The 23,417-nt window shown below is 43.0% G+C and overlaps 2 protein-coding genes across 2 annotated transcripts in view; one reads left to right on the forward strand and one right to left on the reverse strand.

Annotated features, from left to right (window-relative positions):
* Window positions 1–10,661: 10,661 nt before the first annotated feature.
* Window positions 10,662–22,140, reverse strand: Txndc9 (thioredoxin domain containing 9). Its single transcript, XM_048352394.1, has 5 exons — window positions 22,046–22,140; window positions 19,077–19,295; window positions 16,759–16,877; window positions 14,866–15,120; window positions 10,662–11,223 (listed from the first exon to the last, which is right to left on the reverse strand). The coding sequence occupies exons 2-5, from the start codon at window positions 19,263–19,265 to the stop codon at window positions 11,106–11,108; spliced, it is 681 nt and encodes a 226-aa protein (XP_048208351.1). The 5' UTR covers window positions 19,266–19,295; window positions 22,046–22,140; the 3' UTR covers window positions 10,662–11,105.
* Window positions 22,141–22,879: 739 nt separating this feature from the next.
* Window positions 22,880–23,417, forward strand: part of Eif5b (eukaryotic translation initiation factor 5B) — a 63,428-nt gene continuing 62,890 nt past the window's right edge. Inside the window, exon 1 of the mRNA XM_048352393.1 lies at window positions 22,880–23,076. Within this exon, the coding sequence (XP_048208350.1) occupies window positions 23,042–23,076 (35 nt within the window). The 5' untranslated portion in view covers window positions 22,880–23,041. The remainder of the gene's footprint in view (window positions 23,077–23,417) is intronic.

Raw genomic sequence — 23,417 nt, forward strand, 5'->3', positions numbered from 1 at the left:
ACGTCACTGAGTCTGAAATGTTGAAGACGGAGTAGACACATAAAGAGATTGAGATGTCAACTTTAGGCATTGGAATTTTGCCACGTTTTCCCCTGGAACTTCACCCATTTTTAGCCCTCTGGCCATGCAGATGAGGGTAGCCATGCTGCAACATGATATTCCCCCCCACCTTTTTTTGTCAGTCATGGGGTTTGAACTCCGGGCCTGGGTGCTGTCCCTGAGCTCTTCAGCTCAAGGCTAGCGCTCTACCACTTGATCCACAGCGCCACTTCTGGTTTGGGGGTGTTCATTGGAGATAAGAGTCTCACAGACTTTCCTGCCTGGGCTGGCTTTGAACCGAGATCCTCAGATCTCAGCCTCCTCAGGAGCTAGGATGACAGGTGTGAGCCACTGGTGTCAGGTTGATAGTCCCTTCTTGGTGTATAGTCTCTTCCATCAAGGATGGGATGAAGTCCTGAACTGGCCCTGAAAACAGCACAGAACAAAATTCCTAAATTGCCCCGTGGATCTTGTAACCTTGGCATCCAGTTGCACACTCAGTTTTACTAATTCCACTTCTGGAATCCAATTCCTGCTCTGACATGTGGCTCTCGTATCCTTGGCATCTAGTTGCATACTAAGTTCTGCCAATTCCACTTCTTGAATGAACAACCTTGGCCCCAAAGCCATCACCAGTGGAAAAAAATAGTGAAATACTGTCAGCTCAATTTGCTTACACATCCTGTGTGATTGTGCTTCTGTTACAGCAATAGTTCACTGAGAGTCCTACCCCCCCTCCCCTTACTTTTGGTGGAAAAAAAATCCTCTACTTTGCATTTTTCCCTTTTTTTCTTCCTCTCTTCCTTTCTTCCTTTTTTCCTTCTTGTCTTTTGTTTTTAAAAGGTCTCACTACATAGTCCAGGCTGTCTTTGCACTCAAAATTATCCTGCTTCAACCTCCGAAGTGCTAGGATTATAGGTGTGTACTACTAGATCTGGTTAGATTTCTATTTTTCATTGACTAGGCATAACCCTAAAGTGTACAAACTTCATTGTATATTAAGAGCAATAGTTACAAAGGTGAGATTGAGTACATAAATTTAGGCATGTAAATACAACTTTCTCTTGTCAAAATATCTAAGGGAAACAATTTTCAGTAGTCAAAAACTTAACTTATATGGACTTGAAATTACCTTCCCCCCAAAGCATAACAGAGAATAGCTATGAATGAAAACTAGAGAATAGCTACGAGTGAAATCTGGCCCTTTGATTTTTAAAAAAATTCTAGTTACATGATGACTAAAATGGGCATTTGAATGATGAACTTGATATAGATACAATGTAGGTGTGTTCATTTTACAGTCATATGTTACCTTTTCTTCAGTAAGTTTAGAACTAAATATAGGCCCCCATGAGATGAAAAACACAATTTAAAATAAAGGTAGTAATCAGTTAGGTTAGGCATAAAAAGTAATTTCAGGGAGCAAGTAACAATCTGATCTCTTCCAAATATTTCTATTTGTCCATCCAAAAAATGTTTACTTGGCACCTACATTGTGCCAAGCACTAAGTACTCTGTAGCCCAGAAATAAAAGTTAAATAAAATACACTTTATACTCTAAAAATCTTATTTCCAGGTAGTGAATGGGCATTTTTTCATTTTATGTGGGTTACTTGCAAGGTGACACTGGAGCCAACAGCAAACCCTTCAGATCTGAAGTTCTTCAGCATTCATCATCCAGCAAGAAATAAATTGGTGAGATAATGCTATGTGAAGTTCTTTATTGTCTACAGAAAGAAAGTATGAGACATGTCCATGAAACAATAAAACTATTGTTTAGGCTGTGACTCACACGGTTTGTCTAAAATACCTCAAAATATGGGACCTTGCCTAAGGGATCACCCAGTCAAATTTCATAGTTGTTGACTACTTCCCAAAGTACAAAGTGCTTTTAGGTGTGCTATTATGTATGCTATGGCATAGGTGGGACAGACAAAATAATTACCCATATTTTATAGATGAGGACACTGTGATACATAATAAAATGACTTCTCCAAGTTAACAAATCAACAAGAACCCAATGGTTGCATGCCATATACTTATTTGCCTCCAAGCACATATCCTGTAACTCCCCCAGAGAATATAAACATTCTTCTCTTAAATCTAGTAGGATCTCTGGGAGGGGAGCTACCAGGAACTGGGAACCAGCATTAAGCAAGTTGGTTATTACGTGAGGGCCAATGGCTCACAATGGCTATCCGGGATGATTGTGCTCAAGCAGTAGCTGGGCAGGCCCTGTGCCTAACAAAGCTGGGGAGTTGGTCATCGACTCATGTCAGGGAATGGAGCAGTGGGTCCCACACCTTGGGCGTTGCATTTGAGAGGCGACCAGACCAGATTTTAATGAAAATCAGATTATGATGGAAGCCCAGGTTGCAGTGTCACCAATACTGGGTCTTCTCATGAAGGTCCAGTGGTGCTGGGGGTGACCCTGGAAGTTCTGAGATGGGGGATCACTCTGTTTCCTTGGGAAACAAAGACTTGAGTCTCAGATGCTGCTTTTCAGTAGCCACTAAAGCCAAGTCATGCAGGGCCTCTTAAGCAGTGGCCTCTTGAGTAAGAGAACAAAGAAGCCCTGTCATTTATGGATGTTCCCAAGACGGACTGGCGTGTGCTAGTCATTGAGACACTCCTCAAATAAGGCTCCTTTAAAACGTGACAATTTTCCTTTCATTGATTGATAGCTCACCTCTAAGAAATGAGATGGTATGGGGAGCTCCTTTCCTTCAATAAATGCCCACATGGAGCCACACCAAGGCCAGGCTTCGTCTCCATGAATGCTGGGAAAGTAGATGCTACACACCTGTGTTTCCAGAAGTCTGTTCCATTTAGCAGGACTCACATTTGCTCTTGGTCTGCTTCACAATTACCCAAAGGATTACGGTGTCCTTTGGCTTTTTATAAGGGGCCAAAGTAGGGCATTCGGGTCACCTTTCGTATGTGTTTGTTCCACAAGACACCATTTTCCTTTAACTATGGATATGAATCATTGTTGTACTGAAAGCACAGATGGTGGCCACTGCAGAATCATTTGTGGCTCTGTATTAGTCTCCAAGGAAACCAGTAGGATGTGTATAGAAAAGACAGATATTTTTATTTACTATTACTATTATTATTGTAACATGTTTAATCTAGTTTTTGCTTCTGTATTTCTTATTTTGTTTGGTTTTTTTGGTGTTGTTTGAAATGAGGCCTTGCTATGTAGCCCAGGTTGACCTCAGCTTTGCAATTCTCCTGCCTTAGTCTCCCAAGGATGCATCATGATGGAGATTAATTTTCAGGAACTCCTCGCATAATTGTGGAAGCTAGGAAGTCCAAAACCTGAAGGATAGAGACCCAGGAAGAACTAAGATTGCAGCTCAAGTCTTAAGGCCTATGATAGGCAGAGTTGCCTCTTGCTTAGGAGAGGTGAGTCTTTTGTTCTACTCAGTCTTTAAATTGGTGAGGGATCATCCCTTTATACAACGAAGGGACATCTGCTTAACTCAGCCAAGCATGAATGTCATCCAAAAAGAATGCCATAGTCATCTTTCTCTCACTAAAGCAAAACACCAGAAATGCTCAACTTGTAAAGAGAGCATATGTATTCAGTTCATGGTTACTGTGGTTCTCTGATGAGGCAGAACATCATGGCGGGGAGAGGATGGGAGAACAAAGCTGCTCACCTCATGGCAGCCTGGAAACGAAGGGAATGAGAGATAGGGCTTGAATCCTAGTATTCCCGTTTGCTGGTACTGGTCACATGACCTAACTTCCTCCAACCAGGCTCTCCCTCCTTTAGTTTCTACCACCTCCCTGAGAACCAACACCTTCAATAGATGAGATGTTCCAAGTCCAAACTATACCAATCATAGATCTGAGCACTTGACCTTTCATGCTGACCCATAAAATTACCCATCACACGGTCCTAGTGAGGCATCTGCTCTTAGGATTCTAGACCTTAGCAAGATGCATAGGGATGATTCTTCTTTAAAGAAATATGTGTGTATAATATATATGCATATATACATACTTATTTTATTTATGTATTTTTTGTGCCAGTATCAGGACTTGAACTCAAGGCCTGAGTGCTGTTTTGGCTTTTTTCATTCAAGGCTAGCACTCTATCACTTGAGCTACTTCTCTACTTCGGGCTTTCTGCTGGTTCATTGGAGAGAAGGATCTCTTGAATTTGGCTGTCCGGGTTGGCTTCAAACTGTGAACCTCAGATCTCAGCCTCTTGAGTAGTTAGTACTGCAGGCATAAGACACTGGTGCCTGGCTCTTTTTCTTTTTGACAGTACTGGGGTTTAAACTTGGCCTTGTGCCTGTTCGGAAGGCAAGTGACTCTACCACTGGGAGCCATACCTCGAAACCTGCCTGGTTTTTCTTCCTTGAGTGACATCTGATGTGCCCTTATAGTGTACAAGGCATCTGTATTTCCCTTGATCACTTTATAGAAAAAGGTCTGATTCCTGGTTGGTATATACCTCACCAACTGTCACAGGGTCAAAATCTATCCCGAGACCAGCTCAGTCGTGATTCATGCTGCAATTGAGACATGATTCAATCTGAGATACGCAGGGATGTTTAGGCCAAGACAATACAAGGTCACTTTATGGATGCAACCAACCCAATACTCTCCCCCAATTATCAGAGCTTTCAATTTAGTTGGGCCAAACTTATAATATGCTCTATGGGAATAAGCAGATTCAACCCATTATGGCTTCATTCACGGGGTTCTGTGGAGCCATCCTACACTCTGGAGGTAGTAGTTCATACTCCTTGAGGAAGCCAAGAGCAAAACCAGATTTTCAAGAAGTATAGTCATAGCCGAGACCATCCTATCTATACAAAGCCAATTATTTATATAGTCATTCTACAGAATCAGATGGAATTTGTCCTCTATACATAGATAGTTTGGAGGCTGATAACATCTATGCCATAGAGTTTAAGAGAAAATTCCTTATTCACATGAGGGATTCCTGGAAAAACAAAATGGGCACAAGCAGGCCGGAACTGGCCAGAATGACACCGTAGGCCTTTGTAATGATGAGGTAGTTGTAGTGTAAAGGGAGAAAATTCCCACATTCCAGGTGGGAGTTTGTGAAGTTTGAATTTCCAAAAACTACCAAAGATGGGAAAAGAGTCTATTGCATTAACTAAGTGTATCATGTTTACAGAAATTATATTTTTTCTTACCTTGCCATTCCTGATAGGCTTGTTGTTTGGTTGGTTTTTCTCTCTACAGTCTGGAGAGCAAATCCAGGGTCTCAGGCATGTTAGGTAACACTACCGAGCTCCATCCTCAAGTCTTTATAATCCTAATTTGTTTTTCCAACCAGTATCACTTCCTAAAAGGTATTGTTTAGCTTATTTTCTCACTGACATTCTATCAAGGCGCCACCCACACTACACAGAGTTACACTAAAGGCCTGGAAGATAGTCAGTGACAAGTCTCTGCCTGCACTCTCATTGTTTGGCCATGAGTTCTAGTCAGGCGGTCACCATACCCAGCAAACCCAGGGTGCCCTCCAGAGATCGCCCAGGACCACATAGCTCAGACTCATCAGTGTGCCCACTCACACCCCTTCCACTCCACAATTGTCTGAAATCGTGAGCTAGGTCCAACCTTACCTCCCTTACGCTGTTTTCTCAGATGTTTATCACAGCAGTAAGAAACTGATTGGCACCGTTTTATTTCTTCGTCCTGTCACATAAACCCTTGAATCTTCTTCCTTGTCTTTCTCTGGCTTGTTACAGCCTTAACCACCATCAATTTACTATGAAGGCTGATTCCTCCATATTCCTTAGTGATCTTTGGTTTGTTAAAGTTGCTCCATTCCCACCAGACCCTCGTACTTGGTCTTCCACCAGGCCGCCTCTCCTTCTACCCACATCTCATCCCTCCTACCTACATGATGGCTCACGTTGCTCACCCTGCAGCAACGATGTCTCCTTACAAACGTAATCACAAGTAGAATTTTAATTATGTTATCAATATACGTTTAAACAACAGCGCACATTTCCAAGTAATGTAAAATCGCATTGCTGCAGGGTTCTGGTGGCTCACGCCTGTAACCCTAGCTGCTCCGGAGGCCGAGACCTGAGGATCAGGGTTTGAAGCCAGCCCAGGCAGGAAAATTCCTATGAGACTCTTATCTCCAACCAACCACTCAAAAACTGGAAGTGGCGCTGTGGCTCAAGTGGTACAGTGCTAGCCTTGTGCACAAAGAGGCTCAAGGACAGCACCCAGGCCCTGAGTTCAAGCCCCACAACTGACAAAAAAATTGCTTTTGTGCTAGTCCAATTTTTTTCTGAAGCCATAAAGGAAAAACTCTGTTGGAAAATTTTCAGTCCTCACAAATTCTTGGAAGCATAACAAAAGTCCATATGAAAAATGCTAATGCTGAAACTAAACGATATTGAAGGAGAATAGTATCATTCGTCCAGCTTTCTATGAGCTTATTTCACATGCAAATAAGGGAAGACTTCTGGAAAGTTAATTTTGAAGCTTTCCATTTACAGTTTCTCAAAATTGTAAAAAGAAATATATATATGCATATATTTCACTTAAAACTTTAATGCTGGACCTGAAGTCACATTAAAGAATTGTTTCTAGGAGCTGGGGATATGGCCTAGTGGCAAGAGTGCTTGCCTCGTATACATGAGGCCCTGGGTTCAATTTCCCAGCACCACATATACAGAAAACGGCCAGAAGTGGCACTGTGGCTCAAGTGGCAGAGTGCTAGCCTTGAGCAAAAAGAAGCCAGGGACAGTGCTCAGGCCCTGAGTCCAAGGCCCAGGACTGGCCAAAAAAAAAAAAAGAATTGTTTCTAGCCTAATTTTAGATAAATGCATTTGATATTTAAAATCAAATGGAAATTTATATTTAAAGATTTTATCACTTACAATTTCTGGAGCACATAAAATTGATTATACTTTTCTGCTGAAACATTGGGTTGTATTCCCAGGCTAGGGTTCACAGTCCCACAAATGACTAGTCAATCCTTAGTCTGTCATGAATGCCAGACATACAACTGCACCAAGATGCTTTTCAATATGACTCATTACTTATGTTCCTTAAAGGATGTGTCATGGCTCTTAACAATGTTTCTTTATGTAGCCGCTTCCTATTTTCCTGCAGCTTTTCTGGACAGTTTTGAATTTTTCTTGAATGGCTATCTCCCTTGGATCCTCCTCTCTCGTCCCTTTTTAAGTTATCTTTCAATTTGAGGTTTCTGTTTGCAGCTCTTTTTGTTGTTGTTGTTGGTGGTGGTGGTTGTGGGGCTTGAACTCAGAGCCTGGGCATTGTCCCAGAGCTTATTCGCTCAAGGCTAGAGCTCTACTACCACAGCACCACTTCCAGTTTTTGGTGGTTAATTGGAGACTTTCCTTCCCAGGCTGGTTTTGTACCATGATCCTGAGATCACTGCCTCCTGAGTAGCTAGGATTACACACGTGTGAGCCATCAGAGCAACTTTCTTCTATAGTAAGCAAGTATGACTTCTGGGGAACCCCAGGAAGTATGTTCTTAGAATTCATGTGATCGTTCTTCCAAGTTGATAGGCAAGGTATGTAGACTGAGGGATTGGACATTTACCCCCCACGGTGTCCAGGTTTAGTAAGTTCTTGCAGTTTTTCCACTTGGGGTGAGTATGACTGAGATTGGTGTCTCTAAGTCCAAGCTCCCACATGGTCGTATTCCTGCTGGCAGCAGCCCTCTGCCATTTACATTCTGCTGGATTTACCCTGGCATGCAGAAGTGTAACTCATCTGAGGTACAGAGTTTGGTGCACCATTTTTTAAAACGGAGTCATTCTTAAGTGGTTTACCTTCTTTAGTTTTCAAATTACTCGTGGCAGCCAAAAGTCTAGTGGCTTGTCCCAGGGATTAATGATGAGATATGTATATTTACTAACTACTGAGAAAGTTTGGCAGGCTTAACCTCTTGGGAGGAATTAGCCCTGGCAGGTAGGTGGCCAGCTACTTTTTTTTTGTGGGGGGTTGGGGGGGGGGAGATGGGGCTAACAGTTTGATCTTGGTGCTTTCAGTGGTCTCATCCAGGTTGGTGTCCTCAACTATTGAATTAGATCCAGCAGCCTGAATTTCAACAGCTGTGGTCTCAGTGAATTGAAGGCTCTTAGCTTCTTGTATGCTCTTGCCAAGCAAGGTGGCCCCAACTTGGTTTAAATCCTCTGCTACCAAAGTAGCTGGTCTAGTGGTTTCTCCCTTTGTTCTTTGGAGGTGTGAGGTTTTGTGTATAATCGGTGGGAGAGGCAGCCGTACACCATTTAAACTCCTTAAGTTCATCCCAAGCAGCCATGTGTTTAGTGCCTGGGACCTCTGCTCTTTTGGGGCTCAGATCAAATTTTATCCTATTAGTGATCTTTAAGGAAGACCTGCCTAAGTTAACATCATCTGCTCATGCACTTGCCTTTGTGGTGGTGTAGTAGCACAAGGGTTTGACTCAAGGCTTTAGGCCTGCTAGGCAGTCACAACTCCAGCCCTTTTTGTTCTACTTATTTTTGTGCCAGAACTGGGGCTTAAACTCAGAGCTTCAGTGTCCCTTGGCTTTTTCTGCTCAAGGCTCCTACTCTACCACTTGAGCCACACCTCTACTTCCTGCTCCCTTGTCTGAGGCTGGCCTGGCTCAGAGACGACCATTCACATTGAATGGTACTATGGCTACAGTTGGCTTAATGCCACTTTGCTTTTAGGTTTCATGTGTTTCCGATCTGTTTTGTTCTTTGTTTTTATCTTGGACTCAGGATGTCATGCTTGTCAGGCAGGCAGTCTTCCCACTTCAGCTATATCCACAGCTGGAAGCAAACGCTAGTGTATTTCAATGTTTTTAATATATGCTTTTAAATGTATATGCTTTTATGGCTTGTTAAATATATGTAATTATAATGTTACATATACCTGAGAATGTCCTATTTTCCTTGATTTCTTACTTATTTCTTGATTTCTTATTTATTCTTATTTCTTGCGTTGATTTCTAGTTTTGCTGGGTTAAGATTCTTGGTTGACAGATAGTTTTATTCGATCTTTGTGTGTTGTCCTTGGCCTTCAGGCTTGTTTCTAGAGAAGTCCCAATGAGATCACTGCTAAGTGAGTTTTCCTTTTATTCTCAGTTTTCTACCATTTTCACTGTGATAGATTGGGGAATAATAGATCTATTGCCTTCTTACAGTTTGGTAGTCTTGGATTTATTTTGAATCTCTTGGTGCTGGGAAGGAATGAAACCTAGGGCCTCAGCTAGATTAGGTAAGTAGTGTACTGTTGAAGCACATCTCCAGTTTTAATGTTTTCTCTTTCTTCTTTACATGTGACATTCCTATCACAGTTATACCCTTATTCTCTTTTTCTGGGCATTTAAAAAATTCTTCGTTCTCCTGTTCTTAGTAGTTTTACACTTGTAGATTTTTTCCTAAACTCTAAATCTGTTCAAAGCCTCTAATAAACTTTCCATTTGGCTCTAAAAAATAATTTCCATCCTTATGGTATTTGATGAAATACTTTCATCATACTCTAACTTCCTGAAGTTTCCTTTAGATGTTTTGAACAAATTTATAACAGAACTTTGTATGCTTCTCATCTCTTTCAAGGCCTTCTCCTTGATTTTAGTTGTTAGCCGGATTGTTTAAGCCACGTGTTCTGCCTCTAATGTGTCCTCTCCCTACTCTTCCTCCAACCCCACCCCCCTCCGGTAATTACTTCCCCTGATCTTTGCTGGAAACTCGGGTGGGGTAAAGGGGTGGCTCAAGTGGCACACCACCTCTCTAAAAGTTCAAACTCTAGTATCATCAATAAAAAAATAAAGGGTTCTAGTTGGTTTGCCTTTATTGGTATCATGTATTTTTTTTTAATGTAATGGAGATTGAACCTAGGGTTTCACTGAGTGCTAAACACAAATTCTACCATGGAATTACAATATTTCCAGCCCCAATTGACATTTGATCCAATTAAATTCAGATTCATACACGGCATCTCTAACCCTGTTAGATTAGGCCCTGGCACTGTCCTTTAACTTTTGTCACTCAAGACTAGTGTTCTAGCACTAGAGTCCCAGCTTTTTGGTACTTTATTAGAGGTAAGTGTCTTATAGACTTTCCTGCCTGGGGTTGGCTTTGAATTCCAATTCTCAAATCTCAGTTGGTAGCATGAGCCACCAGTACCCTGCTAGGTTTTTTTTTTTTGGCCAGTCCTGGGCCTTGGACTCAGGGCCTGAGCACTGTCCCTGGCTTCTTCCCACTCAAGGCTAGCACTCTGCCACTTGAGCCACAGCGCCGCTTCTGGCCGTTTTCTGTATATGTGGTGCTGGGGAATCGAACCTAGGGCCTCGTGTATCCGAGGCAGGCACTCTTGCCACTAGGCTATATCCCCAGCCCTCTGCTAGGTTTTTGGTTTTTTTTAGGATAGTACCTTGTGCTTTTGCCTGTGCTAACCTTGGACCGCAATCCTATCTCTGCATCCCAAGTGGTGGAGTTAGTTACCTGCATGTATGCACACACTACCAGGCCTTGCTCCTTGACTACTTTCCAATGCATGTCTTAAAATCTGCCTTTTAAATAAAGCATTATGTTCACACCTCAAAGAGCTTTCTGCTGCCACCAGGTGATTCACCATCGACACACAGCATCCATAATAAGTGAGTTCTTTAATAGGTATTTAGATATTTTCCACTTGTGAAATGTTGATAATTAATTGACAAGTGCAAGGTGTTACACAATTAAATGTGAGTTGACTTACTGTGTAAAAAATGCTGCTCAAGAATTAGTGCTGGAGTAGTTGGAATTTCTATTTCCTACTCAGTAGATCAAAACACAAGTGTGAATGCTATAAAGATGTAAGAATCATATTATGGTAGAAACTGTGAAAAAATAGAGAAAACAGACCTTTCCCAAGTACTCTAAAAACTCCAGTTTCCCTCAATTAAACATGATGGTTTCCCAGACAATAAAAATGGCTTTCAATGAATAAAATTCCAGAATATTAGTATTTGGTGATTAGTGTATTGTAATTAGTGGAATTTACAAAAACACATTTACATGTAAACAGAAACAGACAAACTGTAATTGAGCTCTAGTCATCATCAGAGTCTGAATCGTATTTCTTTCCTTGGATAGTTTTCTTTTCCAGTTTTGTGAAGTTTGTCCCAAATTTCTTTTGGCTCTGAAATGGTGGCTCCATTAAATTTCCACTAAAAACAGAACAAATTTGAAAACCATTTTACACTTTACATATACCAGAAAGCAAACAAAAATCTTTCATTATAATGTACAGAATATCAACAATTTAAGAAAGCTTCTCTATGCATACTAAGAGTTGATCCATCTTCATCTTGTTTTTGTATTCTAAATGTTTTAGGTCAGTGTTTTATTTTCTCTTTTAATGCTAATTGTTGGTTCACATTTTATAGGTTGTGCTAACAAAATTTGATTGAAAAAAGAAGAGTGCCATGGTTTTGTTGGTTATACCTATGATGAACCTGTTTCCCCAGCCCTCTTTTAAGGCAGCATTGGACTTCCAACTCAAGAGCTTTATTATTTGTGCCCTCTGTGTTCTGGTTGTTTTTTTGTTTTTGGTCCTGGAGCTTGAACTCAGGGCCTGAACCCTGTCCCTGAGACTCTTTGTGCTCATGGCTAGCACTCTACCACTTGAGCAACAGCACCACTTCCTGCTTTTTCTGAGTATTGGAGATAAAGAGTTTCATGGAGTTTCCTGCCTAGGCTAGCTTCGAATTGTGATCCTTAGATCTCAGCCTCCTGAATAACTAGGATTACAGGTGTGAGCCACCATAAGTGGCTATGTTGTGGTTATTTTTGAGGTAGGGTCTGGCTTTTTGCCTGGGCAGCTGGACTATGAAGTCTCTGTACTTACATTTCCATGGGTGGACAGGGATATAACATCCCATCACATGCTGCTTTTTCTGTTTGAGATCTCACATTTTTGTGTAGACTGGCCTGGAACCTCAACCCTCGTGATCTCAGTTTCCCTTGTGACTGAGGCAATGGAATACTATGCCTAGCTATTATTGGTTGGTATGAGGTCTCATGAACTTTTGCCCAAGTTGACCTTGAACCACAACCCTCCCAATACAGGCCTCCCAAGTAGCTAGTAGGTATAAGTCAGTGGTGCCCAGCCTGTTTTAGCTTTTACTAAGAGAATAACAGGCAATCATGCTCTACTTTTTGTAGCTTATTATTGGTTTGGTTTTGTTGAGTAGTTTCTAATATTTAGATTTCTACAGACATTAGAAAAACTTACAGAATACATTGTTATAACCTGGGATTGGTATAAATGTTTTATACCAATAATAATTAAAAAATAACTTTTCACAAGTGTCTGAGGAGCTGGGCTCTGGTGGCTCACGCCTGTAACCCTAGCTACTCAGGAGACTGAGGGTTTAAAGCCAGGCCAGGTAGGTAAGTTCCATTTAACTCCCAAAATAAAAGAAGTGAATCTATGGCTCAAGTGGTAGGGTGCTAGCCTTGAGAAAAGAAAAAACAAACTAAAAACCCTCAGGGACAGTACCCAGGCCCAGAGTTCAAGCCCCAGGACTGGCACACAAAAAAAGGAACCAGGGTCCTTGGAACCAATTACAGGAAGAAGACAATGTAATCTTAAAATGTCTTGTTAGGACAAGAAAAACAAACAAACAAACAAAAAGCCCGGCTTAGATAGTTATGGTGACATGTTAAAAGGACTGAGGCCAGTATCAAAGAGGCTTCCACTGGCCAAATCTGAGCTGGAAAGTAAATCACAATAGTTAATACAATTCACAGGCCACACTAATACCACTAAATGAAAATGTCAATAAATGTAGGAGATGGGAAATTTTCAATACATTAACCTCTTCTCTACCATGCCAAATGATAATTTCATGTTTGTCTGTCTAGCTTATTTCTTTTCTTTTTTCTTTTTCTTTCTTTTTTTTTTTTTTGGCCTCCTGGGCTTGGACTCAGGGCCTGAGCACTGTCCCTGGCTTCTTTTTGCTCAAGGCTAGCTCTCTGCCACTTGAGCCACAGCGCCACTTCTGGCCATTTTCTATATATGTGGTGCTGGGGAATCGAACCCAGGGCTTCATGTACAAGAGGCAAGCATTCTTGCCACTAGGCCATATTCACAGCCCTGTCTAGCTTATTTCTAATACCAGAAATAAGACAACTACTACAGAGTTGGTATGTAGTATGGCGGAAGGAAGGGCCCAACATCATTCCTCTAACATAACTAATAATGATGTATGATCCGAAGCTAATTTGAGGATGCAGTGTAAAATTTGAAATGTGAGTAGTGATTTTACAGAAGAACTAGCTTATGATCTTAGAGCTAGCTTATCATCCTCAAAACCCTCAATACATTAGATTGAGAGCTAGCAACAGATGGCTGCAGAATGATAAAAACTAAAAACACAACTGTGATACATGTGTGGGTATTGAGTGATGATGATAGTTTGAGTAAGGTTTGTAAATTGTGTAATTCTTGCTTTGATAATTGCACTCTGGCTATGTAAGAGAAAGTCTATATTCTTAGGAAATACACAAGGAAGTTTTTAGGAATAACAGGATATAGTTTTTCCAACATCTACTCAATGCTTCTGAGGAAAAATATATATTCACACACACACATACACAAATATGGAGAATCTGGGAAATACATTTAAAATTGGTAAAATGGGTAAAGGATATGTGATAATTTCTTGTTCTAGTATGCAATACTTGAACTCTGAAATCATTTCAAAATATAACATTTTCTTAAAGATATTAGTACTACTAAAATTTTGAAACATATTTCTATAACATATGATCTGTGCATATGTAGGAGAGATCAAAGCAGAAGGGGAGCGAAAAGATCAAAGAGTTTTCTATGTAGTGAAAGGCATGAGGACTCTGGAATGGTAACTGCACAGTTCTGTTTGCTGTTTTTGTTTTTTTTGGCAAGTCCTGGGCCTTGGACTCAGGGCCTGAGCACTGTCCCTGGCTTCTTTTTGCTCAAGACTAGTACTCTGCCACTTGAGCCACAGCACTGCTTCTGGCCGTTTTCTGTATATGTGGTGCTGGGGAATCGAACCCAGGGCCTCATGTATCCGAGGCAAGCACTCTTGCCACTAGGCCATATCTCCAGCCCGTTTGCTGTTTTTTTAAACCAAGAACAGGCACAAAATAGAAGGTGGCAGGTTCTGATTTGTAGAATAGAGAAATTGTTAATCCACAGAAGTGGATAGAGATGAATGAGAAAGGGAAGTTGGATTTTTTTTTGGGGGGTGGGGGGTAGGGGCTGAGGGGAGTTGAGTCATTTTCCACAATGTATTTTAAGTATAGAAACTTTTCTCTACATGTGAGACATATTAAAAATACAATGTTTTAAAATAAGCTTCAGGGCTGGCACGTGCCTCAGTCACAGAGCACTTGCCTAGCCTGTGTGCACAAAGCCTCTGGTTCAATCCCCAGTGCCGAACCACAAAACAAGACATAAAAACTCTGAAGACTCAAGACTGCTGTATACATTCGAACTTGCTGCAATGTCATGCTAATGGGTGTTTTAAGAAATACGATTTTCTTAAAATGTGGTGGCACATGCCTGTAATCCCAGCACTCAGAAGGCAGAGAGCAAGAATATTTTGAGTTCATGAACAGCCTGGACTATACAGTAAGATCTGTCAAAACACAATAAACAGATAACAAGACTAAAACGAAACAAAATGTGCTTTTTGAAAAACCACTTCTCAGCCAGCCAGCCAGCCAGCCAGCCAGTTTTAATATCATAAATGTTAGTACATGAAACTCCTCTGTGAAATGATCAATTAGATAGGATTTTAAATTAACCTTCTGCTAAAGGTTACCTGTAATTAAGAATATCTGAACAGCCGAGCCTCCATTCTAAAGTTTCTGTGGTGAAGTCATCTGTATTTCCTAGGTCAGTAAATCCAACAACATAATCTTGTGTCTTCCCGTCTTTTACCAGTGCTAGTGTGGGAATGACTTTGATACGCAGTCTCTCACAAAGGAAAGGCGCTTTTTCCACATTCAGCTTCAAAAATTTGGTCTCAAGATGTTTCTTGGACAGTATCACCAAATGTCTGTCAAGTATTTTGCACCTGTAACAACATCAAAAAGTTAAAACCTAAGGCAACAGATTTCTCTTAAAAAAATCAGCAGCACTAGCCTGGTGCTGGTGGCTCATGCCTGTAATCCTAGCAACTCAGGGGGCTGACACTGAGAATTGCAACTGGAAGCCAGGTGGGGCAGGAAAAGGTCTTCAGATTTTACCAATTAACATAAAAAAGATGCAAATAGTGCTGTGGCTCAAGTGGTAGAGCAATAGCCTTGAGCAAAAAAAAGCTCAAGGATAGCACCTAGGCCCTGAGTTCAAGCCCCAGGACCAGCACAACAAAAATACCACTAAACATCTGATTTAGTTTCTCTCTTTCTTTCCTTCCTCCCTCCTTCCCTCCTGCCCACCCCCTTTCTCTCCTCTCCCTCTCTTTTTTAACCAGTCCTGGGGCTTGAACTCAGGGCCTGGGCTCTGAGCCTCTTTGAGCTCACAGCTAGAGCTCTACTACTTGAGCCACAGCACCACTTCTGGCCTTTTCTGTGTATGTGGTACTAAGGAATCGAACCTGGGGCTTCATGCATGCTAGGCAAGCACTCTGCCACTAGGCCACATTCCCAGCCCTGATTTCAGTTTTTCTGTGTAAGTCTCATCATGTGGCAGCTAACCTTGGCTGTGCCAGAAGACCTAATTTCCAGGTTAACTGCAAGATAAGTGGCCCAAAGACAACTGTGCATTCTAAAAAGTCAGATTTACCCTAATGCGATTAAAAAAATGCTTTAAGGCACAAGGAAGTTGTCAAACTTGTCATGTTTGTGGAAAGAGCCAACGTTAAGATGCTATTTTCCTTATGCATGTTTCCTGGTGTCTCACTTAAAAAAATTCCAAAGAACTTTTTTATATGTATATGTATATAGGTATGTGTGAATACATGTACGTATGTATGCCAGTCCTGGGGTTTTAACTCAGGGCCTGGGCAATGTCCTTGGGCTTCTCTGCTCAAGGCTAGTACTCTACCACTTGAGCTACAGCTCCACATTTTGGTGGTTAATGGGATATAAACAGTTTCATGGACTTTCCTGTCCTGGCTGGCTTCAGATATAAGCCACTAATGCCTGACAGGGCATTTGAAAAAAATAAAATATCACTTGTTTGTGGAGCTTGCTTTCTTGGAATGTTGTATCTATTCGGGAGGAAACCTGGTCTTCTAGACTCGAGAAAGAAGAGAGGAAGAGGAAAGGGAAGGAGAGGAAAAGGGAAGGGTGGAGGGAGGGGAGAGGAAGAAAAGGAGGGGTAGAGAGAGAAGAAGGAAGAGAAAGAGGCTTGCCACTATCTCCTAGACAGAGATCTAAGGATTGTGGTTCAAAGGTAGCCTAGGCAGGAAATTCTGCGAGAAATCATCTCTAATTAACCACCAAAAGCCATAAATGGTGCTGTGGCTCAAGTGGTAGAGCCACCAGACTTGAGTGAAAAAGAAATAGTGCCCAGACCCTGAAAATTGAAGACTGACATACATACATACACAAGCAACAAGAAAACCTTGCTTATTTCTTTAACATGTAGAGTAGAACTTGAGAAATATATGAGATTACCAGGAGACAAATTCAGAAGTTGTTCCTTTTAGTTCCCCAGTAGCATACTTCTATCCAAACATCTCATCATGTTTTAAAGAAAACAAAGTTACCTGAATGTAGTATCTCTGTAGAAATGGCAAACTACTTTTTTACTCTCTTTGACTTCTTGAAAAAAGTCTCTCTCACTAGGGATTTCTCTGTATTCACCATGTCCTTTAGAAAGCCATTCCTAATTTGGAGAGAAGCAAAATATTGTGTATGAAATATCTTTCAGCGCCACTTGATATTTTATTTTATTTTATTTATTTTATTTTTTTTTGCCACTTGATATTTTAAATGTCCCAATCACTGTAGTATTTTAAACAAAGCTGATATAGAGACATGAATTCTTTTGAAGTTTTCTTTTCCTGTTTCTGGTGTCTAAGAGTTAACTAGCCGGTGGGCAGCGAGCATATCCACAGCACAAACAGATTGACACAATTATGTTTCCGTAATTTAAAACACTTGTTTTCTCACAACATCAAAGTCGTTAGACTTGTGAAACTCAGCATGTAACTCCATTTTTTGCATGTGTTCTTAACTACTAAAATTAGAAACATTTGGTGTAAGTTATAATTTTTTTCAAAAGTTTAAATTTTTTTTTGCAGTGTTAAGACTGAACTCAAGAATTTTTAGCGTCCTAGGTAAATGCTCTACCTCAGCTACACGCCTAGATCTACCCTTAAAAAAAAGTTTGGGGGTTGGCAGTGTGGCTCTGTTGGCAGAACACTAGCCAATGAACAACAGCAGCCAATGAACAACAGCATCAGGTATTGAGTTCAAGTCCCAGTCTTAGACCTAAAAAAGAAAAAAATGTTAATACTGGAGGTTTGGTTCAGCTGTAGAGCACTTGTCTAAGTGCAAAGCCCTGAGTTCAAACTCTAGCACACTAAAAAAGAAAAAAGTTCCAACTACAGAAAAATCCAACCACTCAACCAACCGACAAACCTCACTGGATTAGCCGGTCTTGAGTACAGGGGGTTACTGTAGCTGAGAAGCTAGGGAGATCTGTTTGCTTCTGATGAGCGCCTCAGAGAGGAGGATATGCCTTCTGTACTAGCTGACAAAGGGAAGTGTCCTCAAGAGAAAGAGCAGTTCGCTCACATAGTGTCCAGAACCAATGCAGATCTCCCATCAAATCTAGCTTCCCACAGTAGTATAGGAAGCCCTTAACCACCAAGCCTGAGAGACCTTTCAGCTTCCTGAACCCTCCTGTGGCAGGAAGCTCATCTTCTCAACTGGAAGTACATAACCTTTTAGGCGGGTGGTTTTAATAAAAAGGAGCACTGGGCTTGTAGGTATAAGGCATAAGTTTCCATTAAACTTCCCAGCGCTTACAGGATTAGAATTGTATTGAACTTTCTGAGCCTCAATATCCTCATTTGTAAAGTAGATCTAATAAGAAAACTGAGTTGTTGTGAAAATTAAAACAGGACATAAAAATGCTAAAATAGAACCTGACACATGTGCTTAAAAAGAATCTGTACCCGTACTATGTAATTTTTAGAAATGTCTGTTGACAGGTGGGCACTGGTGGCTCACACCAGTAAGCCTAGCTTCTTGGGATGTGAAGAGTAGAAGGACTGCAGTTCAAGGCCAGCCAGGGCAGAAATTCATGAGATCCTCATCTCAACAAAAAAGAAAAAAAAGGTCATGTGTAATGAGATGACTTGTCACCCAACTATGGCAGGAAGTATAAAATAGGTGGCTCACTCCTGTAATACTAGCTATACAGGAGCTGAGATCTGAGGATCACTGTTAGAAGCCAGGCTGAGCAGGAAAGTCCATGAGAGTCCTATCTCCAAATTACCCCAAAAAACCTGGGAGTGGAGCTGTGGCTCAAGTGCTAGAGAACTAGCCTTGAGAGCAAAAGCTGAGGGAGAGAACCCAGACCTTCCTTAGGTTCAAGGACCAGGAATAAGACTAGGAAAAAAAAAAAAAGAACTGGAAGGAAAAGAGAAAGGCTCAAGGTCCAGGTCAGTTTAGGCAAAAAGTGAGATTCTATCTCAAAAATAACCAGAGCAAAAAGGGTTGGAAGTGTGTGGCTGAAGTGGTAAAATGCCTGCCTTGCAGGATGAAAGCCCCGAGTTAAAAAAAAAAGTCTCTCACACTGAACTGCAATATAGATCCACAACTTTTATCTATGGATTCAGCTTAGACAAAGTTTAGAGAAAAATTAAATTTTAAATATTTTTCACGTCAGCCATTCAATTCTCACAACTTGCCTGATTTCCCTAATGAATTTTCCTGAACAAATTTCTAACAGGAAGCTTAAATTCACAAAATTCTAAAAATGAGGAATGAAATGTAATTACTACAGCACACATAGATATAAGTTGTTAGGAGCATACTGTTATAGCAATTTCAGAAAGCAGGGCAGAGAGGTTACTTGTTTCTGCTGTTGAGCTTTCCTTAGTGTCTCAAGTCTCTTTTCTTTGAGGCGCTCCAATTCATCTTCATCCATGTGATCCAGTTTCTTAATTTCAGAATCCAAATGATCTTCTACCAGCTTGGTAGTCTGAAGCAGCTGCTTTTCCAGGACTTTTGAATACATGTCAACAGATGCATCACCTTCCATTCTTCTAAATGGTACTGTTCAGCCTTGGTGCTATGTTAAAAAAAAGCAAATAATAAGAAAGCATTCTCTTTCATTTAAGTTTTCTTTTTCACTTAAAAGAGTCTAGAAACTGGGCATTTACTGACTCCCAAGCACTTACTGCTAGGCTTAAGAATTTTTATATAAATATCGGGAGTGGGAAATGGCCTAGTGGCAAGAGTGCTTGCCTCCTATACATGAGGCCCTGGGTTCAATTCCCCAGCACCACATATACAGAAAACGGCCAGAAGTGGCGCTGTGGCTCAAGTGGCAAAGTGCTAGCCTTGAGCAAAAAGAAGCCAGGGACAGTGCTCAGGCCCTGAGTCCAAGTCCCAGGACTGGCAAAAAAAAAAAAAAAGAATTTTTATATAAATATCAATATATTCTGCCTATGTATGAAGATGACATAACAAAATCTCACTGTTAAATAATAAGGGGGTGAAAGGATAAGGAAAGAGCAACAGCGAGAGATTATCTCACCAAAATCTGCACGGGCTAAACAGCATGGTTGAAAACCTTGGTACAATGATTATATGCAAAGAATGGATGACAGGAGAGGAAAAAACAGGGCTTGTTGGAACAGGGGTGAATAGAAGATGAATGAAGGCAAGTATGGTCAAAGTATACATGCACATGCATATGAGAAAATACAAAAATGAAAGTAGTTGAAACTGTTTTAAGGAGGAAGACAAAGCTGGGCGCTGGTGGCTCTTGCTAATCAAAAGGCTGAGGATGAGGTTCACGCAAGCACTGGCAGAAAAGTCTGTGAGTCTTATCTCCAAAAAGCCAGAAAGAGAAGTGTGTCTAAAGCAAAAGAGCAGCCTTGAGTAGTAAAAACCAGGTGATTATATATAGCTTACTGAAAACCAGATTGTGACAATATATTTCCAGGTAATGTAAGTTAATGGGAATATTTTTACAGCAAAATTCAATTGAGGACTGAAATGAACCTACTTAGAGCAAATTTTAGTGTTCGTTTTTTTCTTTTTTTTTAAGACTATCATCAGACCACATAAAATGAGCTGACAAGGTGAACTGGCAATCAGTGTTTATGAAAGGACAAGGAAAGTAAAACACAAATGTCTGTAAAGACTACTACTGAGTAGTAGTAGTAAAATCACAAACTCAGCTTTTACATATACAAAAACTTATTAGTTAAGACAAACTTCAATACTTAGTTGGGCAAAAATATGACTTTTTCATGGTTACTGTCCTAAGGAAGTTCATTTCTAAATTTCAAGACCTCTCATAATTTCTGTAAAGACTATTGCTTGGTCTCCCATAAGTATCTATACTTCTCTTATGCAACAAAATCTAGTCCTCAAAAATTGACACTGACTTCAATGTACGGACATTTAGTGTTTCCTATGATGTAAAACAAGATAGTATTTCCTATTTTCTTAAAATGTTGATTTCTTTTTGCCTAACTAATTCATTGTATAAAGTAAGTTTTAACACAGAGCTGAGGTTAAGAAAAGAACGTATATTTCAATTATATATTGTAAGATAGATGAAGTATTTTCTACTAGTAACAGAGAACCATTCTATGTGTATCTCTGGATTATTACCAAAGATGATTTGCAGTTTGCCTATAACCATAATACATAACCATGATACACTAAAAACACACTACCACAGTACCTTCAAAACCAAAATGCACTGTGAATTTATTCACTATGCTTCTGATGCTGAACCTGGCCCACCTGTGACCCTCTATAACTGGTGAACTGAGCTTTTGCAGCCTTCACTTTTCTTTTGAGTTAGCAGTGCATAGATCACAGCAGACACTTAATATCTGAATATCTTTTAAATGCACATTCAATTTATCGTTCAATATACAAGTGCCTGGCTTTTTTTCCAAAAACACACCTGAGGTCTTAAAAAAAAATCAAACGAATAAACCCTCATAAGTAATACAATTGAAAACTATTCTGAAGGTAGCAAAATACTTCCACCCCCTGCCTCCCACGGCAAATACAGGATCATGCACGCGCCGGGCAGGGCTTGAGGAAAGGAGAATAATTAAAAAAAATATATCCCTTGCTCATTAGAATCTACTACCAGTGGCACAGCGGATGCTGATCAAGGTATAGCCTTAAGCTTCCATTACCGGCTAGAGGAGGACGGAAACGATCAGGGGCTGTGCTGAGCGTAGGGGCGGAGGCCCCAGCCTTTTGAAAATGTTAAGGAGGTGGTGCAAGGGTCGCAGAACTTTTCATCCTTCCAGTGTCACAGCCTCTGTGGTTCCCTTGTTGAGATTAACTGGAAGGGAGGAAAGGGAGGCAGAGGCCTGGGACTTTCCCCTGGCCCTCCCCCGCCTCTCCCGGGGCCGGTACCGAGGGCCCGGGCACTCGTCCTGGGAGCTAGGTCTCCCAGACCGTCCTGCCCCAGGAGGGCTTTGCACCGCGATCCTCAGTGAACAGCAGCCGGGACGAAGGGGCTGGGCCTTCGGGGCCCCGGCTCTCTAGGGACAGACGGACACCTGACAAAACAGCCAAGAGCCCTGCCTTCCACAGAGCCGGTGTATCTTTCCCGCAGTCTCCTTAGCAGCCACTGCCAGAGGCCGGGGGCAGATGAGGGCAGTTCCGAGGCCGCCACTTCCGCGACTCCCAGAGCGCATGCGCCGGACGCCGCCCGCTCGGACCCCAGCGTCCGGGCCGCGCCCCTCCTCCAAACCCCACCGGACGCGAAGCTGCGCTGCGCCGTTGCAGCACCGGGAGGACACGGCGGCCGGGTCGGTCACAGCGTAGTCCTCGCCTCACCTGAGCTCCAGAGTGGGTCCAGGGAGCGAGGGCGCAGCGGCTCCACGAGACCGGGCCTCCGCAGCTTCGCAGCTGACCTCGCAGACTGCGAAGGGGGCCGTTCGCTCGTGCCTTATCATTGGCTGCGGTCCTCTCGCGATATCTGAGATGCTCGCGGAAGGGGTGAGCTTCTGCGCGTGCGCCACGCTCCTCGGCGCTCCAAGGTTTCAATTCATTTCTCTCGCTCTAGGGAGAGAGCGAGCGAGCGCAAAGTATCCTGGGAGTTGTAGTTTTTTTTAAAACATAGTGTCGAGGGTGGCTTTTAAAGAAGTCAGCACATCAGAAATGCGGCTCTCGTTTCGCCCCCATGCGGGCACCGGCGGATAGGTTATGTCCCTGTATTTTTTTTTCCTCCGGTAACTGCACATCATTTTTAATCCATGGGTTTGACTGAGCGGTCCCAACTTTTGTGTGGGGTTTAATGTCCCTCAGAAAGTGTCCACCGGGCTCATTCACTATTGGTTCCTCGTCGTGCAGAGCCGAGAGGCCAGGACCCGCTTGGGACGCCGGTGCCAGTTCCTGAAGCCCGCGTCCCCCCGCGGGCGGTGCCGGTGGCGGTGCTGGGGGTGGAGGCGCTGACGTGGGAAAGGAACCGCCTCATTGTCCGCCCCTGGGTTCTAGAATCCGGGAACCCCGCGGCGTCGTTGCTCGGCGGGCCCTGGCCGGCAGGGGGCGCTGTCGGGATCCGGGCCGGCGGGCGACGCTCTACCCGCAGCGCCGCTCTCGATGAGCCGCGTCCTGCGTCCTCACGCCGAGGCGGCGGGGCGATGCGCTTGCGCACTGAGGGCTCACACCATCTGTGCCCCGTCCCTGTGCGCGGGTCTGTGGAGAGCCGGGTGCGAGAGGCGGCAGCGCGAGGGGCCGCGGAGCCGAGCGGAGAGCCGAGTCAGCGGGGAGACCGCGGGTCTGTGAGGAGCCGAACCCGGGGGCCGGGGCCGCGGCGGCCGCTGACACACGATGGGGAAGAAACAGAAAAACAAGAGCGAAGACAGGTAGGCAGCGGCGGGGTCCGGTCCGGCAGCAGCCGCCGCGGCTCCGGGAGGCGCGCGGGGGTCGGGCTGCGGCGGCGGCGGCGGCGCGAGGGGAGGCGCGGCGAGGCGCGCGGGGTGGCGGGACGCGGCCGCGAGCGGGCGGCGGGCGCGGCTCCCACACCCCGGGCCGGGCGTGGGGATTCGCCGGGCCTCGTTTCCCCCGGGCGGGCGTCCGTCCCGTCGCCGCCGGGTCGCCGGCTCTGGCCCGGGGAGGGATCGGGCCTGGGCGCCGGGGCAGCGGGGCAGTCGTCGGAGGCTCCCGGGCCGCGCGGGGAGGGGCTCGGCCGGCTTCCCCCCCCCCC

The sequence above is a fragment of the Perognathus longimembris genome, chromosome 8 (genome assembly GCF_023159225.1).
Source record: "Perognathus longimembris pacificus isolate PPM17 chromosome 8, ASM2315922v1, whole genome shotgun sequence".
NCBI classification, from domain to species: domain Eukaryota; kingdom Metazoa; phylum Chordata; class Mammalia; order Rodentia; family Heteromyidae; genus Perognathus; species Perognathus longimembris.

What these genes read in the sequence shown, in the direction of transcription:
- Txndc9 (XM_048352394.1), bottom strand. Translation starts at nt 19,265, where the DNA reads ATGGAAGGTGATGCATCTGTTGACATGTATTCAAAAGTCCTGGAAAAG. An exon ending in TACAGAGATACTACATTCAG is followed by an intron (nt 15,121 to 16,758) that starts GTAACTTTGTTT and finishes ATGTTGTTACAG; the next exon opens with GTGCAAAATACTTGACAGAC. An exon ending in TCAGATATTCTTAATTACAG is followed by an intron (nt 11,224 to 14,865) that starts GTAACCTTTAGC and finishes TTCTGTTTTTAG; the next exon opens with TGGAAATTTAATGGAGCCAC.